Raw genomic sequence first — 12,446 nt, 5'->3', positions numbered from 1 at the left:
TCTGCTGGTTTAATGAAAGGTGAGTTCTTCAGGCCAGAGTCACGTTTGCCTCCAGCCGCCGCTGCGCTGGGGGCACAGACAACAATCCCAGGATTCTGTGTGCTTTTGTCTGGAAATAACAGACACAAACCAGGGGTCAGACGCTGAGCTCTGGAATGTAGATGAAAGATGTGGTCTGCTGCGGCAGGTGGGGATGCTTAGCTTTAATCAAAAGATGATTGCTTATGTTTGGCTGCTATTTGACTTCTTGTTTTTCAGTCTTGTGCTTCAGGTCAGACATGGCATGTTTTTTTATGCGCTCCGTTCTGAGATGTGACTCCAGTTCGACAGGTGAACCCGGGATCAGTGTTGCGATTTCAAATTGAATCTCTTTTTCCAATGTACACTGTACAAAATGCTTGTGATTTAAAAAAATGCAACAGTAAAACAAATGGAAAATATGAAGTACCTTATCATTTGCAGTGAAAATTTGATATAACAAGACAATACACTAACTTCTATGGTAAAATATTAAAATATATTTTAATGTGAACGTTTCAGTGTTTTGTGATGAAATTTATGTAGGTCAGTGGCCATTGTACAGTGTGCCTGTGATGTGGGATTTTGGTAGTACATATTAATGTTTACAGTAAAAAATATTTAAATTTATAGTCATTTTTTGCTAGTATTATAACATAAATTTAACCAACATTTTTAAAATGTTTTTGTAAGAAGTCTCTTCTGCTCACCCAGGCTTCATTTATTTGATAAAAAATACAGTAAAAACAGTAATATTATGAAATATTATTATGAAATAACTTTTCTTTTAAAATGTAATTTATTTCTGTGATCAAAGCTGAATTTTCAGCATCATTACTCCAGTTGTCAGTGTCACATGATCCTTCAGAAATCATTCTAATATCCTGCTCAAGAAACATTTCTGATTATTATCAACAGTGAAAACAGTTGTGCTGCTGAATATTTTTGTGGAAACTGTTACATTTTATTTTTCAGGATTCTTTGATGAATAGAATGTTCAAAAGAGCAGCATTTATTTGAAACAGACATCTTTTGTAACAGAAATGTCTTTACTTTCACTTTCGAATTTAATGCATCATTGCTGAATAAAAGTATTAAGTCCTTAAAAAAAATGTTGTGCTTGCATTATCATACTCGAAATTGAAAGAGAAAATCTGGGCAAGACATATGTTTTCTATCACACCCATGAGATTTGCTGCTTGTAATTGCTAGTGATCATCAAGTGCTTTTAGGGGAAGTGACATTTTCATAATGGACAAAAAGCGTATATTGTATTTTTTTTTTATCTGTTATATCTGCATGCACATATAGCACTTGTATGGCTTGATTTGATTTGGAGTTCACAGGTGAATGCGTGTTTCTTTCCCAGCGCTGTATCCCATCTTCATCTAAAGGCTCCATATCCCTGACTGAATATCCAGTGAGGCCTCTCTAGATCCCTGCAGATGTTCCTGTCACTAGTCCTCTCGATCCAGAGCTCTCAGCTATAGATCTGCTCCAGGTGAACAATGGATTCTAACTATATTTTTACAAAATTAAAAAAAAGCATCTATACAGACAATTCACTGCAATTTCCAGCTGAAATGAACACTATACACTCTTAAAAATAAAGGTGCTTCACGATGCCATAGAATAACCTTTTTGTCTAAATGGTTTCATAAAGAACCTTTAACATCTGAAGAACCTGTCTGTCTCACAAAAGGTTCTTTGGGGCGAAAGAAGGTTCTTCAGATTATAAAAAGGTAAGAAAGAGATGGTTCTTTAAAGAACCTTTGACTGAATGGTTCTTTGTGGAACCAAAAATGGTTCTTCTATGGCATCGCTTGAAGAACCTTTTGAAGCACTTTTATTTTTAAGAGTGTAGCAGTAAAATGGCAACAACTTTTATTCCTTTTCACACAAATTATTATTATGGGGGCAGATTGTTAGTTAATAAATACTTATTTCCTTTGCACAATACTATGTTATGACGTCAAAATGCTTTTTTTTTTCATGATTGGTAAACTAATACATGTTGGCGTTTGCATCACAGCTCCATTTCTGATTTGTTGGCAAAAAAAAAAAATTGGCATTCTTTATTGGCATCTACAGGGAACTTTCCATTGCACAAAAGCTTCTTTATAGTGGAAAAAGGTTTCTTAGATTGTTCAAATGTTCTACACTCTTAAAAATAAAGGTTCTTTATTGGCATTGATGGTTCCATGAAGAAACTTTAACATCCATGGAATATTTCCATTGCACAAAAGTTTCTTATTAAAATTTTGAGAACTGTTCCCTGAAAGGTTCTTTGGGAAGCAAAAATGTTTTTTCTACACTCTCAGGAAAAAAAGGTACAACAGCTGTCACTGGGGCGGTACCTTTTCAAAAGGTACACTTTTGTACCTTTTAGGTACTAATATGTACACTTTAGGTACTAATATGTGCCTTTAAGGTACCAATATGGACACGTTAGGTACAAAGGTGTGCCTTTTGAAAAGGTACCGCCCCAGTGACAACTTTTGTACCTTTTTTTACTGAGAGTGTATGACATTGCTGTGAAAACCCTCTATTGGAAACTTTATTTTTAAGAGTGTTCATACTTGTTCCTTTAAAAAAGTTCTTTGAGGAACCCAAAACGGTTCTTCGCTGCAAAAACTCCCTTTTGGAACTTTTATTTTTAATAGTGCAATATCATTTTGCAGAAAATGTGACCATAGGCACATTTTTCTAATGAGGCTGGGTTGGGATTCCTCTAACTGCCCTCACCGAAGCTTCTGCAGGATGAAGAAAGAAGAAAAGACTTGCCCACAGGTCAGTCTCCTCTTACAATAGCATTTGTGAAGCTCCAACCTGAACTCTGTGAAGCTTTCGTCAAAGTAGTAGGTTTCAATCCAAGTTCTCTCTGTGCCAAAAGCCTCAGAGTTCCTTCATTTCGAAGCTTCCCGTGTTCCCGACCCCAAGCCCATCTCCACCTTGATCTCACGTGAGACAAGGCCCCCGGTCTTATCAAACAGGCTTTTGTTCTCCATGGCTTGGCCCGGGTCTCTGAGGATGAGAAATGCAGTTAATACCCAGGGAAGTGGCCCTAATCGCCCGGCGCTATTACTGCGGCCAATATTCAAAGAGATGACAGACTTATTGATTCCAGAGCTGTAGGTGGACACAGGTGACTTCCCCCCTCCACGGCCTCGGGTTTGATCTCCGCTCGGCTGGACAGGAACAGCTCCGTCTCACCTGCGCCGTGGCATGCAGAGTCCATCTCAGACCATTAGCTCCAGAACTGAGCTTAAGCCCTCAATTGGGCCTGATGACTCCTGAGTGTACAGCTGATTGAGACGCTACTGCAGTCTGGGGATTGTCTGCTCGACGTGTCTCTACAAAAGATCAAATTCTTCTGAATATGAGGATTTAAAGGTGCACTCTGCAATTTTGTGCTAATTAAAAAAAAAAAATGTTTACAAAAAAAGCTGAGAAGCGTGTGTGTGATTCACTAAACAGCACAAAACTTAATGAGTAAAAGTTAAAAACAAATCGAAACCATGTACAAAAACCAGGGTCATCAACAATAATCATCACTTTTGTAATTCTGATATTTAAAAATGTATAAAAAGACTTATATTAAAAAAAAGTTAGTTAATCTATTAGTTAACTTACAGTGAAAAATATTTTTTGAAATAATTATTGTGAAATTTAGTATATTAGAAACATGTAACAGTAAAAATTAATATTTGATATGTCAAGGTAATGCATTATATATATCACTGTAAAAATCAATAAAAAATATTTTTTTAATGTTATGGTTTTAATGTTATGATGGTGAAAATGATTAAAGACAATGTGGCGACCAGACAGTCCAAACATGAGTACAAGTGAGAAATCAAATATCTATGCAAGCAACCATTTGCCAAAAAAAAAGTCTTAAATAATAAGTGGTGAATAAATGGAGAAAATAGACAGGGTTTTTTTTGTTGTTTAAAAAGGTGTCAAAGTTCTTCAGTAAAACCTGTTAATATGTTAACTGTAAGTTATCTTACCATATATAGAGTAGTCAAAAAAAAAAGTAAATGATGTTTGCATTTAAATTGAGAAAATGGACAATTTGAAAATGGAGAATTTTATGTTTATTGTTTTATGCTTAAAAAAAAGACGAATGTGCAGTGGAGGCAATGGATTCCATGTTTGCATGTGATTATGGGATATGTGTGATGCCTGGCAACTTATGTTCTTGCTTTTCTCAAAAAGCAATACAAATAAGAAAAAAACAATTAAGAAAAAAAACATAAACAAAATATATCTTCAGTGTGAAGCAGCAGTTAGTAAACAAACATCATGCATCCAGACTGACAGGTGTCAGTACAGGGTCATATTAGGATGAATATGAGCATCTTTAATAAACCCGACTGACTTTATTTGAGGGAGAGAAGTAAAAAATGGGCATTTATAAGTTGTCTAATGACTGTAACCCTGTATAATTGACTGTTGTCCCATTTCCAGCATACAATAGGCCATACTAGTCAAAAGTTGGGTCACACCAACTCTTTTTTAGATTTAACATTAAAATAAAGTCATCCAAATATGAAATATCAAAGCAAAAACAGTGACCAAGAAAATGTAAAATATGTAGAACCAATGCAAACTATCTGAGCTTTTTCTTTGTCAAGATTCCAGGTCTGCTCAGTCCAGACAATCATCAACCAACTTTATGAACTTTTACAATATTACCATCTTAAAAAAGTGTTTTATTTGTCTGCTTGTATGGAAATTCATACATAGGCACAATAATGTCCACAAAACTCATTTCAGACATTTAAGTGAACGCCTTTAGATCAAAACATCATGAGAAAGAGAAACATGCATTCAGTCAAGTTTCTCCATAGCTGCGATAGTTTAATGCATCTTGCATCACTTCGCTTTAACCTTTAGTAACACAAGAAATAAAATACATTCAGTAGTCTCCTTCTACACTAGAAAGTAGATGACAGCTTCACGAGGCACAGGTGTTTCTGATCAAATCACTGTGCAATAGTGCCATAATAGTTCTCCATAAGAGGTGTTAGTGACTGAGTTCTGGTCAGCGAAGCAAACCTAAGGATCAGTAGGATCTACCGTGAGCAGTTTGGGCGAGTGTGCACGCTAAGTGTTGGCAAGGTCTCTCTTGAGCTATGCCATGTTTTGTGCTTCACTCACTGTCTGTCAGTATGGGTGAGATTGCCGGTAGGAATATAATCATACACCATTGTGCTTCCCTGAGATCTATAATGGAAGCCCATTGAGTTTTCTGTCACCGCTGGCCTTGATAGTGTGTCCATCAAAATATTGATTCAGTAGGATATGTAATGGCACATTGATTTTCTGCTGAAGGTGAGGAGGGATGGACGGAAGCCTTTTCGTTTTTCCCGCACGACTCAATCAAACCTCTGGACGCTCATTCTTAGAGTTGAGGGAAGGGATTTTGATTGTTTTATGGCTATTGAGCTTCAGAGAAGGTTAAAGTCGGTATAATATTAATCTTTAAACCAACTTTGACAATTGAGAGACAGAATCTGACTTCCCCAGAGAAGAAGTGTATTGCTCATCAGGAGGATTCAATATCAACGTTGTCCTAGATGTTTCTCCTAAAATTCCTTAGCAGAAATAAAAACACAAGGAAACAGTTGATGTACAGTAAAAGTGTAGACTTATAAAATGAATGTGGATTGCAGCTCAGATCATTAAGTTCAGACATGTTTGAGTTCACTGGGGATCAGACTGAGTCAGGGTTATATTATTGTAAACTATAACAAATCATAAAAAAATGATAATATATATATATTATAAATGTTAACTGAAATATAAATATATTTTATTTAAGTTTTATATAACTTAAATATATTGTATTTCAGCAACATTTCTTACTAAAATAAAATTCAAATTAAAATAATTAAAGCTAAAATAACTATTAAAATAAAAAATAAAGAAACGAATAAATAAAATGAATATAATCATTAAAATGACCAAAAAAAGCCACAAAAAAAAAATTGAGCAGTTTGTATGGGGTAAAAAAGGGTAAAAAATTGACAAGCACGAGGTCTTCATTTGTTCATCTCACTGTTGTCTAAGAGAAAACTTAGAGCCTTTTCATGCAAATGATATAAGCCACCATTTCACAAAGCTTAATGGCAGCAGATATATGAACATATATCTGTTGAACATATACCAAATGAATAAATAGTCACCTTTGTCCTCATTCCAGAAAGATTCAATATAGTGGGTAACAGTAATATTCAGCGCTTCTGATAGCATTATCAGGTGACTCAGTCGTTCTATATCTGAAAACTAAATGAGTTCAGTTACACTCTGACAGCTGGGCGATTTTATTAGACATGTAGGCTATATTTCATAAGAACTGCAGTGATGTTAAAAGTCAACATGGACAGCATTGTTTATATTAGTCTCGCCATATTATATTTATATTGTTTATATTAGTTTCTACATGAAGGAAGAAGAGCCTAAATGACGCTTTTTTTTTTTTGTTATTTAGTTTTTATTAGAGGAAATTAAATTAAACTGATCACACATTTAAGGATCTGCTCTCCTTTTACATTTAAAATACAGCTCACTTTTGGGCCGAACTGTCCGTTGCTGTAGTGCTGCGTTTATCCTATAGCGCCACCTGCTGAGCATTTTTTTTTAAATACATCAATTAATATTTTTAATTAAGACCACAGCAACCTACAAAACCTGAAGAACCTGTCTGAACATGTTAAAAAGGATTTTAATAACACCATAAGGCTTGCAAGAGAATATCCTTACTGAAGGCCTTTAGGAGTATAGCCTAAAAACACTTGAAGCTTTTCTACTTGTTATACCAGATTATTACTAACGTTTAAGAAGTCATTTAAAAATAAAAGTAAAAAAAAAAACATTTTTTTTTAGTATTTTTTTCTTTTTTCTTTTGTTGATACTTTGCCAATATTACGTCTACGACCATTACCACAAAGCACTATGAGTAGCTTAGCTTTCAGTGTATTTAATTTTATTTTATTATTTGATTTTTCGCACCTCATTAGTGTTTACAAATTGAATTTAATATAATTTATTTTAAGTTTAGCCTATTGTCGTTTATTTCTCGCTCCTCTTTTGTGTTCTTTCCTTTTCTTTTATTATTTTCTTTTCTTTTTAGTATTATTTTTATTATTTTATTTGATCACACCTCTGTGTCACTGTTTTTGTTGTCTACTACTCTATAGTATAGCTGCGCCGAAAAAGCAAATCTCAATCTGGCTCCCAGCGGAAAGTAGGCGTGTTTGTTTACATTTCTTCCTGCGCCACGCGACTGTGCGTGATGACGTGAGCCGCACGCAGCGCTCTGGCTCTCGGAAGTAAGGAGGCAAGTTAGCTTTCAGAAAACCGGACTAAAATGATGCAAAAAACGGTAAGACGGAACTTTTTATTATATCGCGAGTGAGGCAGAAAACTGTACTAATATTTATGCGTCTCCTTCTTGAACAACAATGTCTCTGTCGCCTGTTAACATCCATAAAGTCTCTTGATATGCTAGCTAGCAGTATAGCAGGTTAGCCTGATCTCTGATATATTGAACTGTGAATTTCGACGGTTAACTAGTTTCAAATATATGTTGTTTCCTCCGATTATCGACGTAGATTTGTTTTTAAGATTTTATGTTATCTTTATTTCCATGTGTTAGATTTTACCGCCAGAAATTATGTAATTGTGGTTTTTGCAGTCTGTGATCACTTGCATCTCACCATATAACATCTATAATTCCTTACAAAAATGTCGCCATGGAAACCATAGTTACCGCCAAAATACCATAGTTACTACATGTAGTTATTGTTACTAAAATCTCGATAAAGTACAATTGACCTCCTGCAATCAGTGTAAAACACTTTCACAATATTTCTGACATTTACTATATACGGACTGTGTTACTATAGTATTTGTATAAAATGGTGCATTTTTGCGGATAATATAGTCGAGCTTATGCAAATTATTATTATTATTTTTCTACACATTGTTTAATTAATTAACTGATACGATTCCTTATAGGCTGATGGCGTATAAAATGAAATGAATACTGTATAGTATGTAATTAAGTTTAGTATTGTTGTTATATAGCTTCGCAGTTCTGTTTGGTTTTGCTCAATAATTCCATGGAGTAACATAGGCTGAATAGAAATATTTACATAACATTATTGCATAAACAACAGCAGCCGTGTGATGTTCCTACTTAACACATAGATAACACTGGGATAAATATTAGATTACATTTTATATTAATATTTTCTACTACAGATATTTGCTAAATCAGTATGAGTTTGACCAGACAATTATTTATTTTGCTATCCCGACGGCACAATTATACAATCATTTGCAACCTTCTTAAAAATCAGACATTGAAAATGCTTGACATTACTGTGAAATAAGTTAAACAATACCATGAAATGTAGGCTGAGTACAAAAAAACAAAAACATAACATATCCTGTCTGCACAGTTACACGCTCATTTGCAAACCCTTTATAGTACAAGATTATTAAAATGTTCATAAAATCAAACACTGAACATAATACTGAATAATAATACCATAAAATCACATAGAAATGAACAGAAATATTTGCATAACATAAATGCACGAACAACAACAGACATGTGATTTTTCTGCTTAACACATAGATAACATTGGGATAAATATCATATGTGAGCCTGGAGCACAAAAGCAGTCTTAAGTCGCTGGGGTATATTTGTAGCAATATCCAAAAATACATTGTATGTGTCAAAATTATCGATTTTTCTTTTATGCCAAAAATCATTAGGGTGTTAAGTAAAGATCATGTTCCATGAAGATATTTTGTAAATTTCCTTCCGTAAATATATCAAAACTTAATTTTTGATTAGTAATATGCATTGCTAAGAACTTCGTTTGAACAACTTTAAAGGCGATTTCCTCAATATTTTGATTTTTTTGCACCCTCAGATTCCAGATTTTCAAATAGTTGCATCTCAGCCAAATATTGTTCTATCCTAACAAACCACACATCAATGGAAAGCTTATTTATTCAGCTTTATTCATGATGTATAAATCTCAAAAACTGACCCTTATGACTGGTTTTGTGGTCCAGGGTCACATATTAATGTTTGTTATATTGCAAAGTTTGACCAGACAGTGAAGCTTATTTATGTTGCTTTCCAATTATGCAATCATTTGCATTTTGTAATTTGCATGTAGCATAGGTTTTTGATCCTTTGCACTATTTAGTATAGATGATTTCGACTAGTATGCTAATCTACCCTGCCTTTTTCTCAGAGTGTTTAGATTCTACACAATCATGGAGACTGGTGCAAACTCCTTCCACGTGGAGTTCCCGAATTTTTCCTGCTCGCTCCTGAAGAAGCTGAACCAGCAGCGGCAGAGAGGGCAGCTGTGCGACCTCATCGTGTCCATCGGCGGCCATCAGTTTCGCGCCCACCGTGCGGTTCTGGCCGCCAGCTCTCCATACTTCTGCGATCAGGTGCTGCTGAAGAACAGCGCCCGCGTGGTGTTGCCAGACGTCATGCATCCGTGCGTTTTTAAGCAGCTCCTGTTGTCGTGCTACACGGGAGGGCTTTCGGTGCCGTCCGGAGAGGTGGTTTCCTTCTTAACAGCCGCCAGCTTCCTGCAGATGTGGCACGTGGTGGACAAATGCACTGAGCTTCTGGAAGTAGGGAAGAAAAAACGGATCGACCATGGATCGTCTCCAAAAGGTGATGGTTATGCCACTGATAATGAGGACGCTGGTCAGACTGCAGGTATAGGAGAAGATCTAGCCGATCTAGATCCTGCTTTAGGTCCAGGGATGTTAGAAAGCGCCGGTTGTTCGTCTCCAGATGATCCGAGCAGTGAGAATGGCTCGGATGCAATGGAAAACCAGTGCTCTAGACCGGCCTATGTGCCGCCGAGCATAATGGGACACAGAAAGAAGGTGCATATAAAATCAGAAAAGCAGAATCGAGATGCTTGCGACAGCTTGTGTGGCGCCGAAAACTCTCACAATCCAAACACCGCAGAGGATTGTTTTGACGAGAAACTGGTGGAGTGCTTGGATCGAGATTGCTCTTATGAAGAGCCGTTAGACTTCTACGGGACCTCCATGGAGGGCTTTTCGCAAGCCTCGGATGAGCTTTCCAACACGACGTCCAGGGATAAACTTCAGCTCGAAGGAGGTGCTGATGTTTCTAAAGATGAGACGCCAGTTGACGGTGGCTCAAAGGAGCAGACCTCTCACTCAGGCTTCGCTTCGGTGGTTTACAAGCTCTATCCGTGCCAGTGTGGCAAAAGTTTCACACACAAAAGCCAGAGGGACCGGCACATGAGCATGCATCTGGGTCTGAGGCCGTTCGGTTGCGCCGTTTGCGGCAAAAGCTTTAAAATGAAGCATCACCTGGTGGGCCACATGAAGATCCACACGGGCATTAAACCCTACGAGTGCAGCCTGTGCTCCAAACGCTTCATGTGGAGAGACAGCTTCAACCGACATACCTCCACGTGCGCAAAGGCCCATCAGACCCGACGGGCCTCCCAGATCTGCTAGAGAAACCTCAGCATGGAAGCATCCTTTACCTGAATGCCAAACTAGCCACTGTACACAGCAGAAGTATTTTAAACAAGCACCTCAATTTTGAAAAGAGGCCTTCTGTTCAGTTAATTTGTTCAGGTGTAAAGTATCGGTCAAAAGTTGGGAATAATTACATTTTTGGAAATTATTTTAGAAGAAGATTCTCATGCTCACCAAGGCTGCATTTATTAATCAAAAATACAGTAAAAGCATATATTATTACAATTTATAAATCTGTTTTCTGCTTGAATATGTTTTAAAATGTGATTTATTCCTGCTATTCAGAGCTGAATTTTCAGCATCATTACTCCAGTCTTCAGTGTCACGTGATCTTCAGAACTCATTCTAATATACTGATTTGCTGCTCAAGAAACATTTCTGATTATTGTCAACGGTGAAAACAGTTTTGAATATTTTTGTGGAAAACGTTATAAATAACCATTAAGATTTTTTTTTTAAATCGAAATTAATCCTTTTATTTAACAAGGATGCATTACAGTATATTGATCAAAAGTGACAGTAAAGACATTTATTATGTTACATAAGATTTCTATTTCAAATAAATGTGGAAAAAATGCAATATGGTTTCCACCAAAATTATAACTGTTTACAACATTGATAACAATACCATTATTAATAATTGAGCAGCAAATCAGCATATTAGATTGATTTCTGAAGGATCATGTGACACTGAAGACTGGAGTAATGATGCTGAAAATTCAGCTCTGCATCATAAGAATAATTTTTTTGTTTATGCATTGCAATAGAAACAGTTGTTCAAAATTGTAATACTATTTCATAATATTACTGTCTTACTGTATTTCTAATGAAATAATGCAGCCTTGGTGAGCAGAAGAGACTTCTTTAAGAAAACATTTAAAAAACATGAATTATTTCAAACTTTTGACCGATCTTCGATCTCCTCATAGAATGATATCAAGTCAACATGAAGTCTTAATAGACGTTGTAGTAAAATGCCATTTCATGTTGACTTTCTAATGAAAAATATGACCACATTCTACACAAGAGCCTTGAATGCTGTCGTAATATTCAGGTTTAAAGACTCACTAAGCGCTTTGGAGTTTTATCTTATGTAAATAGAAATATTCCCCGATGCAGCATTATGCTGGATATCATTTGCTTCATTTGAGCTGGATTCAGTGTTTGGCATCAACTCTATTGCCAATCTCTGTAGCCAGAGCGTTTCCAATAGGATTTCACAGAGAACAGCGCTTGTTTCAGCTGCTAATCTGTTCTAATCCATTTTATGCTCTAAAAGTCAACAGATTTATTAGGAGGATTTTGAAGGGAAAAAGTCAAATAAAATCTTACATAATGCTGCATTAATGGCATTGACATTTTCATCTCCTTCTGCAAACAGTGTTCTTGTATGTGATGTTAATTTTGTCAGATGTTTTTATAATGTGCCATAATAATTGTAAAATATTATAAATGTCATCTCCTATATGGGCGAATCTTATGAAAAACATGTCCAGGTCATACACACACACACACACAAACACAATATTTTGCATAAAGATACTGAACCTTATTCAGCACATTTATTACTGTAATTTGTTTTACTGTTTCGTTTGTTTGTAATTCTCAGTATTTTAAATGGGGATTCTCATTATAGTCTTATTACTGTAATACAGTAATAGAGATTAATCCTTTTTATTGTCACACTTTTTTTGATATCTTATGATCGTTTTGGTAGTGAAAAAAGGCTTTATTTTCTTTATGCAAAATATAACTTACTTTATATTGCCATCAATTAATTTTTTTTGGAGGGGGGTGAAACATGACCATGACTTGTTCTTGATATGTTTTTAAAATTCATCTGTTTAGTATTGAAG

At 35.7% G+C, this 12,446-nt stretch overlaps 1 protein-coding gene across 1 annotated transcript; it reads left to right on the top strand.

The window, feature by feature from the left end:
* Positions 1-7,250: 7,250 nt before the first annotated feature.
* Positions 7,251-10,751, top strand: LOC107668077 (zinc finger and BTB domain-containing protein 43-like). The gene is made up of 2 exons (XM_016459890.1): positions 7,251-7,411; positions 9,303-10,751. The coding sequence occupies exon 2, from the start codon at positions 9,325-9,327 to the stop codon at positions 10,564-10,566; it is 1,242 nt and encodes a 413-aa protein (XP_016315376.1). The 5' UTR covers positions 7,251-7,411; positions 9,303-9,324; the 3' UTR covers positions 10,567-10,751.
* Positions 10,752-12,446: the final 1,695 nt, after the last annotated feature.

Source organism: Sinocyclocheilus anshuiensis, unplaced genomic scaffold (genome assembly GCF_001515605.1).
Source record: "Sinocyclocheilus anshuiensis isolate Anshui unplaced genomic scaffold, SAMN03320099.WGS_v1.1 scaffold245, whole genome shotgun sequence".
Classification (NCBI taxonomy): Eukaryota; Metazoa; Chordata; class Actinopteri; order Cypriniformes; family Cyprinidae; genus Sinocyclocheilus; species Sinocyclocheilus anshuiensis.
The sequence above is the reverse complement of the archived record's forward strand: the minus strand, read 5'-3'. Positions and strand labels throughout refer to the sequence as shown.